Source organism: Pavona decussata, unplaced genomic scaffold (genome assembly GCF_977016875.1).
Source record: "Pavona decussata unplaced genomic scaffold, jaPavDecu1.1 SCAFFOLD_300, whole genome shotgun sequence".
In the NCBI taxonomy this organism is placed as follows: domain Eukaryota; kingdom Metazoa; phylum Cnidaria; class Anthozoa; order Scleractinia; family Agariciidae; genus Pavona; species Pavona decussata.
Genome location: NW_028145697.1, coordinates 4,062,898 through 4,085,506, shown reverse-complemented (window position 1 = coordinate 4,085,506; position 22,609 = coordinate 4,062,898). Strand labels below are relative to the sequence as shown.

The 22,609-nt window shown below is 37.3% G+C and overlaps 1 protein-coding gene across 1 annotated transcript; it reads left to right on the top strand.

Moving 5' to 3' along the window:
- The first annotated feature begins 9 nt into the window (after nucleotides 1–9).
- On the top strand, nucleotides 10–21,234 carry LOC146454712 (F-actin-capping protein subunit alpha-2-like). Its single transcript, XM_085095255.1, has 11 exons — nucleotides 10–232; nucleotides 322–385; nucleotides 460–511; nucleotides 3,943–4,006; nucleotides 4,861–4,950; nucleotides 10,354–10,470; nucleotides 11,632–11,711; nucleotides 16,423–16,507; nucleotides 17,101–17,172; nucleotides 19,203–19,265; nucleotides 20,831–21,234. The coding sequence occupies exons 1-11, from the start codon at nucleotides 110–112 to the stop codon at nucleotides 20,969–20,971; spliced, it is 951 nt and encodes a 316-aa protein (XP_084951381.1). The 5' UTR covers nucleotides 10–109; the 3' UTR covers nucleotides 20,972–21,234.
- Nucleotides 21,235–22,609: the final 1,375 nt, after the last annotated feature.

Genomic DNA, 22,609 nt, shown 5'->3' with positions numbered 1-22,609 from the left:
TAAAGTTACGTTTTTTGCAAAGCCGCTAACAATGAATAATGTTGGCTCACCTAAGTCCAAATTTGGGCATGCCGTGTCAGCACTGATCCGGATGTAAACATATTTTCCCATGATGCCTCAGGATCTTTATTGTGGAATCGGCGAACGGAGCCATCTTGGATTTTGCAGAGGAAGTGAAATAGTTGTGAGAGAAATGGCTGATTATGAGGAGCCCATTTCCGATGCAGAAAAGGTATGGTCTCGCGAATACTTATTTTTAACGACGCGAAGTTAACAGATAGTTCAGTTGACAACTCATACCTCAAATCGCTTCCATCTCAGGTGCGGATAGCTTCTGACTTCATCAAACACGCCCCACCAGGGGAATTCAACGAAGTGTTCAACGGTAGGGATAAACTTTTGGAAGTATAACTTCATTTTGCAGCTTTTTTCACCGTGATAATTTTTCATTGCCTCTAGATGTTCGTATTTTGTTGAATAATGACCATTTGCTGAAAGAACAGGCTGCAAGGTTAGTGTAATCCTGACTGCATTTTTCCTGAACATTACATAGCGATGAAAATCGAGTATCGAAAAGCTAGTCAATATGTCGGTGGCAACCCATAATTGTCTATGGATTAGTTCAACTTGTCGATAATCATAACACTCGTTATCCATATTTATTAGTTCTTTCTTTACTGATAAATGTACACGCTTAACTTGCTAGAGTATGGACATAATAAACGTATACCTTGAGTATCAAAAACAGTCAATTGTCGATAATCACAAGATTTCATTATTTCATTCATAATCGATACCCCTCTACACTCGTAGTAGAGTATTATGCACCAGTCAGTGCAGAACTCTGCACCATCATACCTGGGGAATAGCAGAGCATTTCATGTGGGCAATCTACTAATGCCCCTCCAACTCGGTGAGATTCCTTGTCATACACAGGGATTTTTCAAGTCTAACTGGTATTTTTACCCTTTTCTCTGTGGCCTCTCGTTGGATGACATATTACTTTAACAGTGCATAGGTTTTTGTTCACTGGATTCCAACTGATCGACGGCTGCATAATCAATACATTGTGCAGAAACACGAAGAAACTCGTTGTACAGGCAACAAAGCTCGCTAAAGAAGGGACTACAAGTGCTTAGCTGATGCCACTGGAATTGTAATTAAGCCGTGAATTTGTGGTGTCATGGCAAACAGAAATATATGTTATTCACCGGCTGAGGGCACAGATTTTCCCTATGTGGACTGGCCTAAGGGGGTGAACAACCTGTTTATTTTTACTGCTTTTTTTAGTTTTTAAGATGATCAAGGCAGTCTACGTGCACTATGTCACATTGTCACTCTCTAGTTAAATTTTGCCTATCAAGAAAGCCGTGCATATATACCTCAGGGAAAAAAGGCTAGACTAACGATAAAACGGACTTTAAACATATCGTGGAGTAATAAATGGAAAACAACAGTGATATTTCATAGCAAGCAGTACAGAAATAAACTAAGCAACTATCTTTGAAAAATTCGCACAATCAAGTGAATAAATGTTCCACGTAAGTTTTGTTTTGATGAAAATGAATCATATTTCAAATTTTACATTTTGCATTTAACGAAAGTTGTTTAAAAAAGACTCAGTGAAAAATACTCACAAATCTTACTCTCTACCTTCATATCTTATTTTTTTTAAGTATTTTGTGTTTGTTCTCTGTTCTCTGATTGTCACAAATCAATACTAAAATTAGAGAAATATGTGCAAGAAGAATGTTGTCAGAGTTAACGCCAACAATCGAGGTACAGTGTTGCAAGGAATTGTTTGTTAAGATTATATTATATAGTTTGTTATAAATTCTCAATGTTTGTTAAGAATCAAATTTTCTTAAAGGAAGTAAAATGGGACAAGATTAGAAAATAAAATTCCAAGGGAAATAATGAACATGGATCTTAAAACTGAGCTCAAAAGACTGCTCTTTAGTTAGCAATATCATTAAGCTTAAGTTGAATGTTGTGTCAACACTACAAGAAAACAGCAAACCAGCAAAGTTTTGCCAACAAAATCAAATAAACACTCGCCTCTTTGGAGAACAACCAACAACAACAACAACATTTTATTGAAAATTAGAAATATAACTAATAAATATTATATTACTATTCCCCCGCAAATAGCTTATGAACTAATCGAGGTGGGGAGATCTGATGACATATTACAAGTACAAAGTTTATCTATATATAGATGGACTAAATAACAGTGAAGACACTACTATACAGTGAATAGGATAAACTAACAGCAGTGCTCAAAATTAGCGGTCGTCCGGTCGTCTGAGACAACCAAAAAGTTTACGGGGCAACCAATTTTTAGTACAATTAAGAGGCTGGTTGCTCAGGAAAAATACAACGGACAACCCAGCCAAAAACAGAAAATAAATTAATCATAAACAGCACCCGACTTACGTGATGGTTTTGTTTTGTCAATGTCCAATAGTGTGAAGTTAATAATAGTTAATTTGCCTCAGCTAACTGTTTTCCTGTGTTTTAGATATCTGTAAATTTTACAAAACATTGCCACGTACGAAAATGAAACAGACAAACACAAAGTTTCATGACTGGTGGCGATCAAGATCAAAGACGCCATTTTGAATATGCCACAACTTAAAGGAAGACCTCAGATAACAAGGACTGGAACCACGTTTGTGAGCCCAGTGGTTTTCACGAAAACATGGGTTTGGCGGGGGTGCCCATTCTCGCAGGCTCACAAACCTGGTTCCAGTCCTTGTTATTTAAGGATTTTCACAACTTAACAGACTTCCGCGAAAACCATTGCCGCACACTAAGAACTATGAGATTAGTTCAAGCTTGAGATCTCGCTCTACACGGGGTGTAAATAAAGGTACATGTAGGATCATTACCATAATTGTTCTCAAATTCTTTATTTCGGTTTTGCTTTTTTATGTCTTCAATTAGCAGTACAGAATACAAGTATTTTCTTTCACAGAGTGCAAATGTGGCGTTTTTTGACTGGTGTAAAGCCGCCTTCTCCAAAGAAAGCTAAATTGAACGCGACAATTGCACGGTACAAAAAAGAAAAGAGAAAACAAGTTCAAGCCACGCTTATTTTGTGCTGTAGAAAGTAAAGGCAAAGTTAACATGTAATTGAGAGCACTAAGAAGACAAAAATGGATGTTTTTTTTATTAGTGCACTTAAATATGTAGGTTTTTCTAAGGGGCAACCAAGGATTCATGAGGGCAACCAAATTCACAAGTTTGGTTGGCCGGCTTTTGAAATAGGGACAACCTGGATTTTTTTTAATTTCCAGCACTGTTAAACATAAAACAAAGCAAATACATTAAAATTTCGAAGAGAAGCTAACCTAAAGTCTTAAATAACTTAGTAAGACGGGAGACTTTGACATAATCATCTTCTGACCGCAAGAAATTTAGTAATAATTCCTTTATGTTTTTGTGAAAGGACAAACCAATCCTTTTATTTGATTGTTGAGTTTTTGTTCATTTTACAACGTTTAGTGAGCAGAAAGTTTCACTTCAAGAGAAAAATTCAACATTTTGTCGCACGGGATCTCACTTCAAAATTTCCCACACATTCAGGTTACTGTGGTCAGAGATAGGAAAATTTTGTTGCTCCTGGACCCAGTCAGTCAGATTGTAGGATTTTCAAAAATACCTCCTGCTCACAAACAGAGAGAGTGAGAGAGAAAAAAAAGAAAAGTACTTACTATCTCTGCTTCCACAAGGTGCACTGATCCGACTGAAATGGCAAAAATTAATACTCTGTTGTTCCAGCTGTTTTGCCTTTTTTGATTGTTAAATGTTTGTAGTGTGAAGTTTACTTGTCTTTATTTTTGACACCTGCAAATTTGAAAATCCATTTAATGTTACATTGTGTTGCTTCTTTGTTCAAGAAAATCTCTCTATTTAGGTTTTATGTTTCTATTTTGACAGCTCATTCTCAAGTTACAACAAGGAGCAGTTTACTCCAGTTAAAGTTGAGGGTGCCGATGAGCAAGTAAGTAAACAAACAGACAAGAAGAAATTGTGGCCCAATAATTTTTTAGTATAATTTCAGAGTTGAACAAGGAGTTTTCACTGATCTGATTGGTGGAATGACTTGACCTATGATGTTATATTCACTGTGAAGCATGGTGAATATACATTGTAACATGTTGTTGAACTCTAAAATGATGCTAAAACAGTTACATATATTTCCGTCACGTTCAGAAAATATTGGCCTTTGGCAAATGACTGTTAAATAATATAATATGTGTTGGTCTTTTTGGAGGCAAGTCACCTTAGATGCCTAACCAATGTTTACTTTAGCAAACCAATATTCAGCCGAAATGTCATTTTTAATCTATGTCCATATTAAGACCACCGATTGTGTGGGAAACTGATTACTGCCTTTGTGCAAGTAAAAATTGTAAATGTTGTGTTGGTGCAAGGATTACATCTGAGCAAAACTAGAAACTAGCTCTGTGACATCATCCAAAAAGTACTGGCAACAAGCTTTGTCATGGACACTTTTACTCACAAATTTGCACCCAAAGGGAATATTTCTGATAGATCAACTTGGGAGCTAGCAAAATTACCTTTCTCACAGGCCAGTAAGCAAGCAAATGCAAAGGAAACCATAAGGCGTCCCAAGCAGAGAGCCCAAAGGTCACCCCGAGCCACGACAAGAGGCGACCACTGACCGGCATTGTGTTGACTTTAACCCTGCCTAAATTACATTTAGTCACATTTAAACAGGGAATAATGTAATGTGATATAGTTGCAGTTTGCTCCCATGTTCCTCTTAACTGTTAACTTCAAAGCCTGCACTAATGATTTTACTGAGTGGAGATTATGAACATTTTGTCAAAGGTGTTGGTGACCAAACATGGTGAACTTCCAGATGGAAGGTATTATGATCCCAGAAGTAAACAAAGTTTTCATTATGACCATTTGCGTAAGGTGAGAACAAATAATAAATAGAACTTGAATACGAAGGCACAATAGAAAAGGGGATTCCCAGGGAAGATCAGAGTTCATTTGTCAATCAGCAGTTAGACATAAGCTTCAAATTACATGTACATGTAGCCAAGAATGAATCAAAGAATTAGCAAATGAGGTTACGATAATGGGAGCATAAATTGATGTGGACCTGTTAACCAAACTACATTTAAATACAAGGGTAAAACCACAATAAAGACATCATTTAATTATATAGATGTTCGCCTGTGTTTTCAGCATTTATGCTAATTTAACCCTTTGACCCCTGAAGACGCCTATAGGCGCGCTTTCATATATGGTGTACATTTTGCTCTAAAAAAAGGGACCAAAGGCACTTTCTAGGCCCCAGGCCTCCCCTACTATTGCACCAAACAACGTGATTCAAAATGGCGTCTATTTTGGCTAGATTTCTCTAGTTTTCAAGGGGAAATTTTCAATTTTTTTCGAAGCATTGTTTACATATGTCATCTGGTGATTTAAAAATGGCATCATTCTACTCAGACATGGAGGAAATTCATTGAATTGTGATGGAAAGACCCGACATTAGCAATGTTTCGTAGGAGTACAGTTTCGAGTACGAAACCGCCGATTATTCTTCCCCAGAAGAGACCGAAACTGTGAATATTGTCGAAGCATCACGAGAGCAACATCTCAGAGCGGTTTGGATTTTTTATACAATACGGAGTAACCACAATTTTCAGGCCCCAACCATGGACCGACTCATGCCTTTGAGATCGATATCAGTCCGACTATATTTTTTGACAAGCTGTTTTCAGGTGAAGTGTCATTCAAGAATGAAAACGATTGCTGATTGTTGTAGCTTATATAGTATTCAAGTGATAAACTGATAGTTGAACATCAGTAGCTTGCATGGAGGGTAATACACTTGGACCCATGACAGCAAATGTGATATTTCTTCTTTTTTGGCAGACATTTTGAATGACTAACCAAACTAGTCAATAATTAACAACATGATGTTTACATTTTCAAAATGCTCATCTCATCTACTTTCTAGAAATATATGGTTATGTATGGTTTGGATGTAAACTTAAGCTTTTATTAGCCATTTTCTCTGTCCATGTCAATTTTTAGCAAAACTTAGTAAAAAATTCAGGGGTCAAAGGGTTATACTCATCGTCAGTAGATGAGCTTGGAGGTTGGTGCCTGAAAGACCGGTGGAGCCACAGGTGAACTGAGCCAAGTGAGGTGCACAACTGTGGCAACCCTGTGAGCGGCAACCACTTGGCACAGTCATACTGAAAGATCAGTGGAACTATGATAGAATGATATGATGATAATAATACGTACCACATACGACCACCAAGCTATATTTACCACAGGGGTGTGAGAGACAGGGAGCAACAAACTTGTCAAACAAAAGCTTCAGTGAGTGAACAGATGTGAAATGAACTGACACAAACATGTGAGCTGTAAGAACTCAGGGGTACCTGCAAAATGGAATGGCTGTCTCACATGCCTGGGCCATGCAGGGTACCATTGACCTACAACTGCCTCAATTTTAACTTGCCTAAATTACATTTAACCACATTTAATCCATTCAAAACATTTTGTTGCCTGTTGTCCACATGGGTATGAAAAGTGTTTGAGCACCTTCCAAGAGTATTTGTTCATATTCGTCATCTGTTTATTTTTGCCTGTTCAAATAAATAAATGTTCAGTGTACATTGTATATTTTCCTGTGGATGGTCAATTTTTAAGAATTTTTGTTGCAGGAGGTTCATAATTTGTTACCCACTGTTTTGTTTACATATTTGGAATTTAACTCACTGTACTTGTAGAAGCATTCTGTTTGCCAAGTCAGAAAGCCTTAAATGAAAGCATTCACAACATAATTATCACTGACAGTGTTGTCAGTTAACAGAATTTTTTTTGTTTTGTTTTGTTTTGTTTGCCCATCAGACTTGTTTAGCTTGCCCTTTTAATAACTCTTTGGAAGTTGTTTGCAAATTAATGTTGCAATGAGCGCAAATGATTAGTTCAAAAGTTTTCAGAGTATTTTAAGATTCCTTGAGATTTGAAATTAAGCTTGCTTGTCTGAGTGTTTTGTTTGTTTACAGATTAATTAAGAGAACTTCTAAGGAAATTAATATTTATGTTGGTTCTCATTCTGAGCTTGTCAATTTCATTTTTATTTCATGATTTTCCGTGATTTATTTGCTGCATTAAGTTTGATTTATTTATTTTGTTAGGTGGATACTGGTGTGTGTATTTTTCCCTCTGTTGTGTTTGTTGTCCCTTTTCTCTGTGTTTTCCAGCCTCAATAATTATTGTAATTTATTTCATGTAAATTGGCTTCCTTGTTCTTTATCTCTCAAGTGATTTTAGGAAGCCAATACCCCTTTTCCAATTTCATTTTTAACTCGTGAATGCGCGCATGCGCAATGAACGAGTTATAGCGATGGCTGACTGTTCGCTTGGTTGGTTGGTTCTGTCGTTAACTTTCAGGCATGCGCAGTGAATGAGTTTTAAATTCAATTAGTGGAAAAAACACGCGAACATTTTTTGTTCACCGCGCATCACGATATTCTTATTCAATATGTAGAGAATAATTTGGCAATCATTTAGTGCAAGAATGGACTAGATTTTTCGTTAAATCTGAGCGAAGTTACAAGTTTTTTCAGCTTTTTCAGAAAGTCCGGGGTCGTAAACTCAATTAGTGAAAAAAAACAAAAAAACAATGGGGACATTTTTTTCACGACACATGAGAATTCTCTTATTTATTCTGTAGAGAATAATTTGACAATCATTTTGGTGTAAGAATGGAGATTTTTCATTGAATCTGAGCAAAGTTATAGGTTTTTTCGTTTTTTTCCACAAAGTGCAGTATCTTTTAAGAATTAAAAATAATTTAATTTAGAAATACAGTCGAACCTCCCTTTGCGACCACCTCTCGTAAGCGACCACTTTTCCAAAATACCAAAAGTTTTCAAGTCAAATCACTATAAATGGAACCTCTCGTAGGCGACCACCTCTCGTAAGCGACCACCTCTCGTAAGCGACCACTTTTAGAGATGATTGTTTAAAATTTTCAATTGTTTTTAACCTCCCGTAGGCGACCATTTGACACACAATCAGCTGTATCTCTCAAATTGAAATTGAAAAATGTGTCGCTGTAACATATTGGCCACATCATTACAACGGACGCCATAAATCTCACAGTCGGAGCTACGGCAAGTGTTTCCCGATATAGCATTGAAACAATTGATAAAATACACATGCACTATACTTCAAACTGAAATGAACTTTAATCAGATTGAATCCCTTGTAGGAAAGAAACTCTCTTATCTTGTAAATAGCATGTGTGTACATGCATGACCGGTGATGACTCTCTCAACCTTGTATTACTCATGCCAACAGAAAAACTGTGGCAATAAAGAACGTCAACTGTGTTATGTAACAAATAAACAAACGCGAAAGTTGTAGATGTTTTACGCTTGAAATGTAACATTGCAAAAATGCTGTTTACTGTTTGCTCCTAAATCAGGCAGTCTAAAGAAAAGTTATTACTTTGGGTTTCGATAAGGCTGGCAAAAGGGTTAGGTCTCCCCACTTACCATATGTAAATTACCCGAAATTTAGACCCCTGTGGTGTGACCTCTGGTAAGCGACCACCTCCCGTAAGCGACCACATATCCTTGACATTATTGGTGGTCGCTTACGGGAGGTTCCACTGTAATTTAATTAAAAAATAATTAAATTTAAAAGTAATTGTCGGCATGGACTTTAAATAAACAAGACTCTTTTTAGCGCTTTTACGTTTAACACTAGTGGCCTTATTTATTGTAGGCCTCACCGATTTTTTTAACCTATCCTCACATCGCGATTGAACTGAATTATTTTAGTCAGAAAGAATGCGTGATATTGCGTTGCGCAACTTGAAATTTTGCCACCAAAAAATAATTCCCGCCAGAAAATGTCCTCAGCTGAAAAGTTCACTGCTAATCATAACTTTTTGCATACATGAAAACTTGCAATCTTTCATCATATTTTGCCTTCTCATACAAAAGTATTACATCAAGTAGATTAGTTCGCTAAAAAAAAATAGTTTTGCTGTTAGTTTTCACGCAAAAGCGGAAAGTACCATGTCACACATCAGTGACGTCGTAAACAAAATTATGCAAATTTCTGGTGAAATGAACACTTTTAGATCTTGTCAGCTTTCATAGAGGTTTCAAAGGGAAAAATGTTTCATTTTCGCAATTTACAACTGGTAATTTATGGGAAAGCAAAAGGACGCGGTCGATAAATAATTCTTATTTAGCAAGAGATTTCATTATTTTTACTTGAAGATTGCGTGGACTGAACTCCAAAGGAAAAATTTCACGTATTTATGTTGGGCATGAAATGTAATGCGATTCTTTGTTCAACAGATTTCCCTTTGTGAGATCAGCTTGAAAAACACAAATCTTCCTGGAAGTTAAATAAAATATGCCCTATAGTAATTTTGTAATTTTAATTCCCAAAAAAACTTCACTTGCCCATCGGGCAAGTGATGGCCAGAATCCACTAGCCCGATCGCAAAATCCAGTAGCCCCGGACTATCGGACACGAATTTGCATGACGTAGCTGCACATGGCGTGCTTCTATGAACTTTGAATAAAAAAACACGTGAAATTTTTTTAATCGGCGGATCAGAATAATCTTATTCAATCTGTAGAGAATAATTTGACAATCATTTTGATAGTACATGTACAAGAATGGCTATTTCTCGTTACATAATCAGGCAAAGATATAATTTCCTTTAGCTTTCAAGGAAGTTTCCATAGTCGTCTTAATTTCAATTACTGATGTGTCATCTGCATTCACGAGTTGGCTCACAGGAGCCTTTGATCTATTTTATGTCATTTCAGCTGTAATTCTCTGTAGGGGTAAAATAATGTTGTCGTTGTTGTTGTTATTGTTGTTCAGCAAAGAGTTTTAAAATGTTGCATAATATATCAAACGCGAGGAAGAGTGTTTCATCAGATATCCAAACACTGAGAAGTAGGTTGAAAAAACGAGGCGCAGCCGAGTTTTTTTAACTGACTTTGAGGTGTTTGGATATCTGATGAAACACACTTTTGGGTGTTTGATATGGCTTCTCAAATGATCAATAATTCATGGAGAAATTCAAAGCTGAAGTTGGCAAAATTTTATGGTAATTAGGATCACATATCCAAACCATGGTCACGGTAGTGATTTTCTTTGTTTTCTCTTGATGAATTATTAATGAGTTTGAGAAATGTATCTATTTGATGCATTTGTTTGACATAAATCATCAATAATAGAAGATACTTTAATGCTGAGAAAAAAGCAGTTTGAAAAAGTGATGAAGGTTGACAATGTTGGGTTTGATTATTGTAGGAAGCAAGTGACCCAACTGCACATGATGCCAACCAAACAGCTGAATCATGGAGGGCAGCTATTGAGGAAAGTGTCACTGCATACGTTAGAGATCACTACCCTCATGGAGTTTGCACGGTATGTCACAAAGTGTTACACTAAGACAAGTACACATTTTTGGATTATATTCTGGACACAATTTTGCTGATTCAGTCAGTTGAGTTGTTTTAAAGAATGAGGTAGTGTAATTTTTAGCCATTTACCAGCAGGTAGTCTGTTTATGTTTTAATAAACAACTGCTACTGTGGGTAATAGGTGCAGGTTACGCAACAGCTTTTAAATGTTACTGTTTAGCTTTACTGTCAAAGGTCAATTTTGCATAATTTTGACTTGTGTTTCAATGTGAAAATCCATACTGGTCAGTGTCTGCATTAATGCATTCAGAAACATTGTACAGTCAATTTTACCTTTGGCCAAAGATCTTTTGTTTAAAAAAATTTACATCCAGTAGAATCAGAGATACTGAAATTTTGGCCAAATGCTTGTCAAGTTTTCAATATCAGTATGATACTTTCGTGTCACATAAACAACAAGTAATTTAGACATTTACTTAATTTCATGCTAAAATTGCATTGAGAATAAAACTTGTAAACTTGTATTGAGAATGAAACTGTCCATTGTAAACCTGTCCTCCAACAAACTAATTACTATGAATAGTTGTGTTAAATAGCCACAATTTAAAGAGTACAACAGATGGTTCTGAAAGGAAATAAAAGAATAAAGACATAGAAATATTATTTCCTGGTGAAATTCGTTCAGCTTCTTGTAGTGGTTTCAAAGAAACAGTCTGGATTGTTACAAAACTTTCAACTTGGTTTAATGTCCCCTAAAAATTTAATTCAAGGAACATGACTTGTGCTTTAAAACCCAGGAAAAAAGTGGTCACACTGTCTGGGCTTTTGTAGGATGTTATTTTTCAGAAAATATAGTGCAAAATAGTTTTGGAGTTACCGGTAAGCTTTAATGATTAAGCTACAAAATGAAGGTTCACATAAGGTGAAAAATGTCACCTCAGTTATCAAGTGTTTGAAAGTTCAACTTCAGGTTGAACTATTAGCCTTTGACAATCATTCCTGAGTAAATGATCTGGACAACTTTGAGTTATTTGGTTCCAAGGGGGACTTTTTGAAGTCAGACCTACCACACTGAGCAACATTCCAACCCGTAGCTTCTGTTACCTGTGAAAATACTGCGCTTCTCAATACTGTTGAAACTTGGCTTTCTTTGGTATCTGTTAAGGTTTATGGCAGTAGCTCTGGTGGAACAGTCACTGTGATTGCTTGTATAGAAGATCACCAGTTTCAACCTCACAATTTTTGGTAAGAACCGTAAAATGTACTTTGAGATTATGATTTTCCTTACTGGGTATCTTTTGGTTACAGTGCTAATTATTAGAAAGTGTTTAAAGGATCCTAGTCTGCCACACCTTTGCTGTTGTAAATACAATCTAGAATTTGAGGTCAAATTGCATGTTGCATGCAGAAAAAAGGTCAAGAGCACAATGAACTAAAAGATATAGTATTTGTATTCTCAAGCCTTGATAATTTTACTTTACCCCACAGTTTAGTGTCAAATAAAGTTATTTTCATTTATTTCTAGCAAGTATTTTTAGTTTCGGATTGAACAAAATTTGGAAGGCGTTCTTCTGTTGTGAACAAGCCATCCTTCATGCTTACTGAAATGGAAGAAAAATCTGCATGCCAGTGCTTTTTATTTGAACTTAGATCCTCTGGCATCCGGTATCCTGGTTTTCCATCATCATAATCCACAGGATAAAATGACATTGATGGGTGGACAAATTCTTTAATCCCCATTTGGTTGCCACAAATTGCATGACTGAATAAATTATTTGTTCTATGTACAGCTGCCACCATATAAAGCTTTATTTGCAATTCAAGGTAGCAAGAAGGCGAGTGTATAATTTACTCCTTCTTCACATGCAAATTATACCTTCCTCTGGGAAAACAGAAATACAATGACCTATGCTTATTATAATATGTCACAGACACTGTGGCAGTAGCCAGAGGAAATTCTTCCTGATGAATTCTTGCATTTTCCTGGGAGACGTAGTGCACATGAAAAGGAGCCGAAGCGTCTCCAAACACCACTCGTTCAAATTTGTAGATATCAGGTTTTCAATCAACTTCCAAATTCCTCCAAAGAAACCTGAACTCTGGACGGTCTTCTGGTGGGATACAAATCTGTTAGTACATCTCACTTGTGTCACAAGCAACAGCAACAGGGAAACGGTGGAATCAAAGAAGCACATCAAACAAACTGTTTAGAAGTTAAGGCCCTGGATAAAGTTCATCATTGAAAGATGTTCCTTGGAACTTGGCACTGGCATCGAATACGATTCTTGTCTTTGTTGTCATGCTCTCAGAACGACAGACTGGAATATGAGGAAGATACCAGACATGGTTCTCCCTCCTGCATGTTAATCTTGCGAACCTAACTTCTGTCTAAGTACAAAACGATAATTTGCTTGTATTCTTCCACTAGAGGCTGGCGTAATAGGCGTTTTTCTGTCTTCCTCAGTCGGCTGCAAGCCATTTTGAAGTTGTTCAGTAGCTTGGGGGAATCCGGTTTCTACTGAACGGCCACTTGTTAACGTTCCCCATTACAAAACAGGGATTGACTCACTCTCTCAAATGCGATCTTCTCCTCAGTCGTCGTCATTTCCGGCTTGGACTACAAGATTCCCAGAGTTTCAATTTCCCAGAACGGTTTCAATGAGTCATTGATTTTGTCGAACACTTGGACACTTGGGGTTTACAGAAGAGGGTGTAGGCTAGATTTGTGTGGGGGTCTCTAGCAGTGGATTTTTTGTATGTGTGACCAACACAGGACCACCCCAAAGGGCCTAGTCTTGCTATAGGCTCCCCTGAGTTTCCTCTGACATCATATTTGGAGAAATGGAGATCTGTTTGGTCTTATCCGATCAGTAAATCAACCATCGGGTCAGCAGCTGGGTCTGGGAACTTGCAAACGCTCAAGTGAGACCAATGGCTTCGGTACGTTTGACTGGTTGTACCTTCCAGTCACTTGATGAGGATAAGTCGGGGCTTTGAAGGGTACCTTTAGGTTTCCATCACAGCTCTCCAAGGTGAAACTGACAGGCATTGAATCAAATGTCTCCACATTCTCACTGACAACATTGACTGAAACTTTCTTGTATGTGGCAGACAGACCAAGAGCTCCAGCAACCTCCTCGCTGACATAAGACACTGTACTCGCATTATTGAGGATGGTGTTGACTTTAATCTTCTTACCATTCACATTCAGCCATACCAGTACAAGTTATATTGCGCAGAGGTTAAGGTGGTAATTTGTGAGTGCTCTTCAGACCCTTGAATAGTGTTCCCGGCAGTGTTGTGAGAGGTCACGATTGTTAAATGCTCTTTGAGAAGAAGAGGAAGTATCTGATAAACTAATGACCTCAGTTGGCATTTCTTGCTTTCTTAATTCTTCTGAAGGATGAAGCAACTTGTGGTGATTCCTTCTACAATCATGGATGAATTCTGCATTCTCCCAAACGGAATCAGTTCTTGCCTTGGTGACTTTTAGATAAACATCTGAAACACAGTCTCTGGTCTTTAGCGATTCTCCCTCTTTCCTCAACATTTGCATCTCTGAACTGCGGACACGCCCATACTCCATGACTTCCTTCTCCCAGGTCGCACTTCTGGGGGTGTTCTTGACATCTCAGTTTTAAAGTAGTAAAGGCATGATTCTTTCTACGGTCTTCCTCCTTTTGCTTCCCCTTAGCCTTGAGCCCTTCCTCTGATTCCTCGATAACCCAATCTCGAAGCATCTGCAGTGACTCCGACTGATGATTCTCGGAAGCCCGATGGAAGAACCTTGGCGGCATGGTCTTTGGAACTTTCTCCAGAACAAGAGAGAAGAGAAGACTACCAGGTTCCAATTCACTTGCACGATTGTGTTCACGGAGAGTTACGACTGTGCTAACGAGGATGTCTGCGAATTTCTCAAGTTCCTGAATGTTTCCTTGCTGGAGAGGTTTGACTTTTTTGATTTCTTCTAAATAGTTTCAAAGTTGTCTTCTTTCACCACCAAATTGACACTTTAAAATGCCTGTCGCTTCTTCGTATGCTTCTTCAGAGAATCCCAGCTTTGAAGTTGCTTCTTCTGCGTTACCCTCAAAGCAGGTCTTCAATCGGATCATCTTATACTCGGCTGGTTCATCTTTTACATCCACGATACTTTCGAAAGTCACCCAAAAGTTTTTGAATCTACTGTTGTCTCCATTAAATTTCGGCAACTTGATTCTTTCTACATTTCTGTCCACTCCCTCAACCGGTACCCCTCTTGTTTTGTTTGAATTTGAAGCTTTCACATCTTGGAGATCGTTTTTGGACCCAGCAGCACCAATCAACGAAGCTCTCGACGTAAATGAGGACAAAAACTCTCTGAATGTCGCAATTTCCATGTAGGTATCCTCTATGACTTTGTCTAACTCTGCTTTGGCACGCGTCACACTTTGCCTGTCTCCTTTTGTTCGGTAAAGGACAATTAAATCTTCCAAAGCTTGAGCAGCTTCGAGCCTTTTCTCCTCTGTTTATTCTAAAGCGGTTAAAACAGCTTTGATATGTGCTTCCTCCCCGAGAAGAGTATTTCTCTGTTTATATCTAAATGAAGATCATTTCTCCTAAATGGACTCCTCCTGTTTTGAACGTGCTGTTTTATGTTTTGCTGCCTGTGTGTGTTTGATTGTGTACTTGCTTTTTAACCTAAATGTATTGATAAATTAAATAAGCTACGCCTAAAATCCTGATTTCAAAGTTGTAATTTTTTTGAGGAGCCTGTAGCTTGTATAAGCCCCAATGGTTTCTCTATGGGCATCTTTGCCATATGTTTCTCTCTCTTTTGTAATTTGTTTGTCTTTTATATTTTAATATATATTTATCTTGTAACAATGTGGAAGAATAATGGCAAAAAAAATAAACTGAAACTGAAACATCAGTCTCACCAAATGAGAATACAGCTTCATTATCTGCATTTTCCAGAGTCACTTTTGATTCTTCAATCTTTCCAGTAGCACTTCTCAAGCCTCTACACCTTGTCGTCTGCCTTCCAAATCTGCTTACATTTTCCTGAAATGTAACGGCGAGCCTTACTCGCCGAAAAAATACTAAATCAGTGCGACTAATAACACTCCCAATGAGTCAAAACAAGAACTGACTTAACTTATGCAAAACGTAACTTCAAAAACGAAAACGTGACGGAGAAACTAATTACATATGAAATGAGGTGGACAAAAGCTTGAACATGTGAAAGTATACAAAAGAAAACTAAGTGTTACGAAATATAAATGGAAAAAAATAGGCAACAATGAAACGGAAAGAGAGTGAGACGGAACTTAAAAAACGAAAAGGTGACAGAGAAACTAATTACATACGAAAGGAGGTGGTCGAAAGTTTGAACATGTGAAAGTATACAAAAGAAAAACTAAGTGTTACGAAATATAAACAGAAAAAATAGGCGATAATGAGACGGAAAGGTGCGGAGGTGAAGCTTAACAAACAAAGGTTCCAAATGACTATTATTGTTCTCAAAATCCAAAAGAAACATAGAAGTCTTTTGTTCACCCAGACAGGCTGTTCTAGAGAGGATGTAACTTGATTTCAATTCAGTATGGAAAAAACTCAAGTTTCAATATACATGTAAGAGAAAATGGCGGATATCAATGTCAAGGCACACAAAGCACAGTGGGTTACTAGGATCCATTAGGAGTAAATATTTACTTTAGAATTCTCAGAAATCAATTGGACACATAGGGCTTTTCTTCGTACATTCCTACTCCTTTGTTATTGACCAGCTCCAAGTCGACTTGATAGTGCTATTGACAAGACGTAGTCAGCATTATCAGATGGTCTATTTTCAGGCTTTGCAGAAAAAAATTTCCATGTGGTGCTCCAAACTGTAACATTCAAACAAATCATTAGACTGTGCTATGTTAACTATGAGTACCCTTAAAGATATTTGGATCTGACTAATGTTTTTTCATAGGAATGGCCGTTGGCGCTCAGAGTGGTCAGTATCATTTCAGCCATCTGGTGGAAATGTAGAGGTCAATGGAGTTCTCAAAGTACAGGTAATCATGCATGTGACTTGGCCCCCATTTTTGGAAAGCTTGTTTATTAGAAACTTAACAATACCAACTCTCATTTAGATCCACCCCACCCGACAACTTTGCTGCATAATTCTGGGACTCAAGAATAATTAACAAAATTCCATAAGGATGAGCCTCTATATGATGATGAGCCTCTAAATGATTGAGAATGGGCTAGGGATTGTATTTTGCTTACAGATAACCCTTTACAGTCCGAGCCGCCTTGAACCGCCCATGATTTTCTGCACACTGCATTCACACAAACTACTCCCTTGCCCAAAACTCTTTATTTCGTTTTATTAGCTTAGTTGAAAAGGTAATTAAGCCACCATTAAGCGATTTGAGATCTGACATTTTGAGTGAAACACCAGCTCTCGAATCTCTTTATAATGACTCAGATTCCTTTGAAACTAATCACCTAACTATTAGTTTTAAACTAGCAGACTATGTCTTTGAACACAACATGCAATCTGTTGCTTGTTTTTCAGAGAAAATTGTAGTAAAATTGGTTTAAAAGATAGATTTATGTTTGAAAAATGTCATCAATGGAAATTTTTTTAATTTTTAATTTTCAGGTTCATTATTATGAAGATGGCAATGTTCAGCTTGTCACAACCAAAGAGGTGAAGGAAAACCTGAAAGTTACCGTAAGTAGAAGATTATACCTGTTCGTTATCTGTTATTATTAAAAACTAGATCATTGTTTTTTGCAATTCCAGGCATTTGATTGGCTTAGGGGCCATGGTATATGGACCATTGTACCATGCTTGAGAAATAGCAGCCGTTAAATTGTCTTCTGGTTGTTCTTGCAAATCGAAATCTAGCTATATATTTTCAGTTTTTGTGTGAATGTTTTTCATTTCGTGTTATCTCTATAGGCCAATAATAGCTTGCAAACGTTAAATTGTTTGTACATTCACATTCACGGATGTTTATCATTTTATAACCGTTTATGTTTATATTAGGACACAACAGACAAACACATAGACAAACTTGCGAAGAGTGGAATAATTATTGGTTTTATAAAGTATAGTTCCTTTGCATTCTACTTTGATTATATTTATTCTGGGCCGAGGAATTACTTTATATGCATGATGAAATGCAAAACTTGAAAATTAGCCACTAAAAGTGAAAATATTTTTAATTTTGTGACTGGAAGTGTGTGAACCCCGATGTCTGTTTCAATGCGTGAATTGTAAACAACGGTTCTAGTTGCATTTCACCCAGGATTTCAGATCAAAGTTCCGCAATACACAGCGACTCGCTACATACTGGTAACAACTGAACAGCATGGAAATTTTAATTTATTTCATTTTCAATACGATCGAATGTGACCGGTCAACATGACCAGCAAGATGAAAGGTTGACTGGTCAACTCCCCAATCAGTCCGGACATTTTCCTTTGACCAGCCGTTATTTCAAGCACTACACATAGGTGTAGTAATGTGATAGAATGCTCTTGTAAATTTAAGTTTTTGGAGGTCTGTATGCTTAAATGAGGTTATTATAGCTCCTTCAGACCTTGAAAAGGTGTCCACTTTCAGAAGGTTATAACTGAATAGTTTCAGTGGGACAGTTACCAGTAACACAGTTAACACTGTTAACACAGTAACACAGGTAACACTGTTAATGGTAGGTGTCTGGACAGAGAACTGGGCCAAGAATCGTTTGTGTACTAAGGTGTACAAATTTTCCTGAGATACAAAGCTTAAACTTATAGAATTACATCCAAAATGTGGGACATAATATGGCTAAAGCTGTATTAAAATACAAAACAATATTTGACAATTTTTCGAGAGTGAAGCTTAATTAGCACTGAAAAATGCATGGTTATTCTTTTTGGATTCCAACAACCCTTGCTAAGGCCTACGTTTCCTACATAGACATGACTACACAAAGAAATCTTTGTTCTTGTAGGTATTGTCCTAAGTGCCCGTGAAGTGAAAAACAAATTGAGTTTATCGGAAAGGCCTTGTAAAAAGAGGAACGAATATGTTTTCGTTTTTGTTAAATCTTCTCTGTTTGCAAAGATACTCAAATGTTATTAGGAACATTTGTTGACGTCACAGGTGTTGACAAATCACAAAATCCAGAATATCTCTGGAAATTTTAGTTTATGGTAATGGAAGTTGGCACCAGTATTGTGCCTTACAAGAGACACCAGACAATATTATTGTGATGTTACTATGGCAACACTCTTGGTTCCAGTCTCTGTTTTGAGCCAAATGTTGCCCTGTTCAAAACACACACAGTATCCATATTATGCTAGGTCTCCTCAGTGCCAAATAAGGAGTGGTCGATGTTTGCAAAGACCAAAAGAAGGGCATGCCATTCTCACATAAAAGAGATCCATTTTTTCCTGAGATATTGTTGATTCAGTGATTTGTATTTTCGGGGAACCACTTATTACGTCATCACTCAGCTAATTTGTATAATATAAAAACAGGAGTATCTCTGAAACGAGGAAAGCGAGGGCAAAAAGAAAAATACCATCATTGTTCTTCATTTCAAAAGGTCTTTCAAAGCTAAGTAAAAAATAAGGTGAGATTACTTACTTCATAGGCACTTTAAGAACCTGAGTTTCTTATACCATCCTATGACGCGCAGAACATGTGCGTGGTAGCAAAAGGTGGCCATGGTTTAGGAAAACAGCCTAAATTTTGACTTTTATTTTCAGAGTGAAAATGGTACAGCCAAGCATTTTCTGCAGATCATAGACAATGCTGAAAGTGACTATCAGGTATTTTTAGCTGTTATTTGCATCTTGTTTTTTTATTTTCAGTTTTACAATAAATGTGATGGTTCTAAGACACTTGTACCTTTAAGTGGTGACATCTTCTTTAGTGTATGTTGAAATCTTGTATTCTTTAAGGCTAAATTTTCTTGTTTAATGCCGGGCTCACTTGGTTTGCTGTGGTCTGTGGTCTCTGTGCTTTCAGTTCACCATAATGGTGGTTCAATATAACTTTTTTTGTGGGTAGTGCATTGTATAGTGCTCTATGTCATTGGGCATGAGTGAGTGAGTGAGTGATCAAACAGGTCCGCTGCGCATGCACAGTACTGCCCACATGTGCGCAATGCGTATCTATTTTGTTGTTGTTTTTTTTTTTTTTTTTTGGCAAACACACCAAATTTTTTCAAGCGGGTATAAAATTCACATCAGCTGTTGGTTTAAAATTAAAGCTTGCCACCATTGGCTTTTTCTCAAATTGATGTTGTCATGACGACAGTAAACAAAAACCTTAAAATCAGTTAAAGGGGTCCTTGAAGAAATTCATCAGGCTAGATAAGTGAACAGTCGATTTAAAAGTTCTTACAACATAGCCAGTCTTATATTAATGTCTTATTAATGCTGACAATTTCGATGACTGTCAGCCATCTTTATCAAAACTTGAAAAGCATGAAAAGTGTCAGAAGCCTTAAATAGGCTTTTGAAGGTGTTGATTATTGCGATAAATGCGCAAAGTCACTCTGTAGACGCCCGCTCCCCCCTGGTTTGGGGGTGGAGATCACTTGTGTCCATATGGGAGAAAGCTGATAGGCTCCCTCGTCCCTGTTCATAGTAGGAGTGTTCGATCTAATACATATGCTTTCTTTAATCCATCGCTTAAACTTGTCGCCGTCCTGCTCAACTATTTCACTTGCTTCCCAATTCATAATATGATTGTTCTGACAGACGTGGTCTGTTATGGCTGATTTATGGTGTTCATTGGTAGAAGCTCTGCGGGTGGTTCTTGTGAAATTTCTGTTAGAGGTCTTTTCTGCTTCCTTTCTGTGTTCTGTGATCCTGGTTCCCAGCTGTCTCCCTGTTTCACCGATATATACCTTTTGGGGTTTTGTAGCGTAGCTAAAAGACACCGCTGATATATTTTTTAAGACCTTCATTACGCATGGTGGCTGAAGTGAACAATGAAATTTCAAAGTTTTACTGAAGTTGTTTTCCTGGAGCACTGTAAATTTAACAATAAAGAGGACATAATTATGAACCGATGCAAATTCAGGTCGGCGTGTACAACATTCCTCCATGACTAACAAGTTGTACAATACCGTGCTGCTTCTATTAGGCAGGTATAATATGTAAAAATCTTTAAAGAATATTGTACGCAATGACTTGAATATATAACTTGGATATATTAGCTTCCCTTGTCACTGGTGATTTGTCATGTTGTGAACTGTCTGTTTTGGGTATTTGTACAAGTGTATCTGAATACAGCCCAATCGTTGCACGGATAACCATTAAATCCTATCCTACACTGTCAATTTTTAAGGACAGTTGTGTATTTATTTTCTCATTTCTTTTCATAGAGAGCACTGTCAGAAAACTATAGTACCATGTCTGATACAACCTTCAAAGCCCTACGAAGACAACTTCCAATTACACGCACTAAAATTGACTGGAACAAGATTCTGAGCTACAAGATTGGACAAGAACTTCAGAGTTCCTAGGAGGACAGAAACTTTTATACAGTTGAAGACTTTTATGTGTCCCACCAGTCTTAATAGTGTTTGTAATAAGAATTCCAAGTATAGGATATTAAGCATTGTCGCGAATAGATACTTAATGAATGACACTTCAATTGGTTAGGTTGAATTGAGTTTTTTGCACTTGTGTTACAAACCTAGATTTGAATTGTTAAAGGAACCTTTTAGATTGCTCTTGTAAGATAATTTAATTAGCAAGAAGAAAACATGAACTGTGTATGATTTTATGGCTGTAATATAAAATTGAATCCCAACGATTTGCATTCTGGGCAAATGTTGTGGGTTCTTAACGAATTCTTTTTTGCTGTGTGAAGAAACCCTTCCTTAGCCGCCTGTTTTGTAAATGCTTTTTGTAAACCTTCATCCCACCAACCGGACTCAGTCGGACTCTACACTCCATGTCTTTCTAAGTAGAACAATACTGGTGATCGTGGACGTCTCCCTACACAATCCTTTTTTTTTTTTTTTTAAGTCAAGGAAGGCCCAAGATTTCCCACTGTGATCTGAGTTGGTTATCATGATTATTAAGTCGGAGGACATGTTATGGGAGGCGGTTGATTTTTTGTTAGTTGATTTTCAGGTGATAGCTCTGTTGTGCTAAAACAACAGGAAATGTTTAAAATCGAGTTTCGATCCCAGTGACCCTGTTTTGGAAGGAAATAACTCCGGTGAAAGTCGTTTCATCTGCAGTTTACGTCTTCGGTTCTTATCTTCATGTTTATTTATTCACTACCTTCGAGTGCAATGTGAGTTCATGAAGTGACCGTCTCATGGCTGGCTCAGTGGTTCAGCCCGGTTGTTCGAGAGCCGATTAACGCTAATCCCCGAGTAAAAATTGACCGAGGTTTTGATGTCACTCATAACAAGTGTTTCAAAAAGGTAACTTTAAGCAAACGGTAAAAAAAGCTAAGTCAAAACTGAGAAAAAAATCTTTTTTTAAGAGTCTTCATTGATTAGTAATTAAACTCGAATTAAAGTTCAAGTTAACCCAGGATTAGGTTAATCGGGCTTTGAACAACTGGACCTAGTTGTCCCGATTTTGTTTTGGGTTCCTCCTTAATTAACTGCTCCTGATTTCCTGATCATAATATGATTGATGTCTGCTTTGTTATACAATTGTGGTTCTTCGTTTTCCTAACTTTCTTAACACTGAGCTCTTCACAAAAGACTCTAGATCGGGTAGTGATTGTTAGTTTCCTCGGGTCCCATTCGCTAGTATCGAGTAGCCTTTCTCCAAGCGAATATGGAATCGCGTTGGGTTTTCAGAAGCGAACATGATAGGCTTATGTGATTTTTTTTTCTCCTTGCGTGTATATATTCATTCACAAAAGCCCAGTGAAAGGTCGTAAATAATCAGTACATATATAATACATAGATTGATCTGACGTTACCAATTTTTAGCACTTGTATGATGACATGAGAAAACTTATGCATACATTTTTAAATTGTGGACTCGGAAAACAACGGTGAGTTTAGCCTGTGAACATGCTCAGAAGTGGGGTATAGGGCGAAAAGAAAAACCGCGAGCCCTATACCGCACTTGGGAGCCTGTTCACAGGCTACGGTGAGTTTTAATTTGCCCACCCTTGAATATTAAAGCAC

Coding starts and splice junctions, on each gene's coding strand:
- LOC146454712 (XM_085095255.1), top strand. CDS start 110: ATGATGCCTCAGGATCTTTATTGTGGAATCGGCGAACGGAGCCATCTT. Junction 10,471..11,631: donor ACCCTCATGGAGTTTGCACG/GTATGTCACAAA, acceptor GTATCTGTTAAG/GTTTATGGCAGTAGCTCTGG. Junction 17,173..19,202: donor AGGAAAACCTGAAAGTTACC/GTAAGTAGAAGA, acceptor TTTTATTTTCAG/AGTGAAAATGGTACAGCCAA.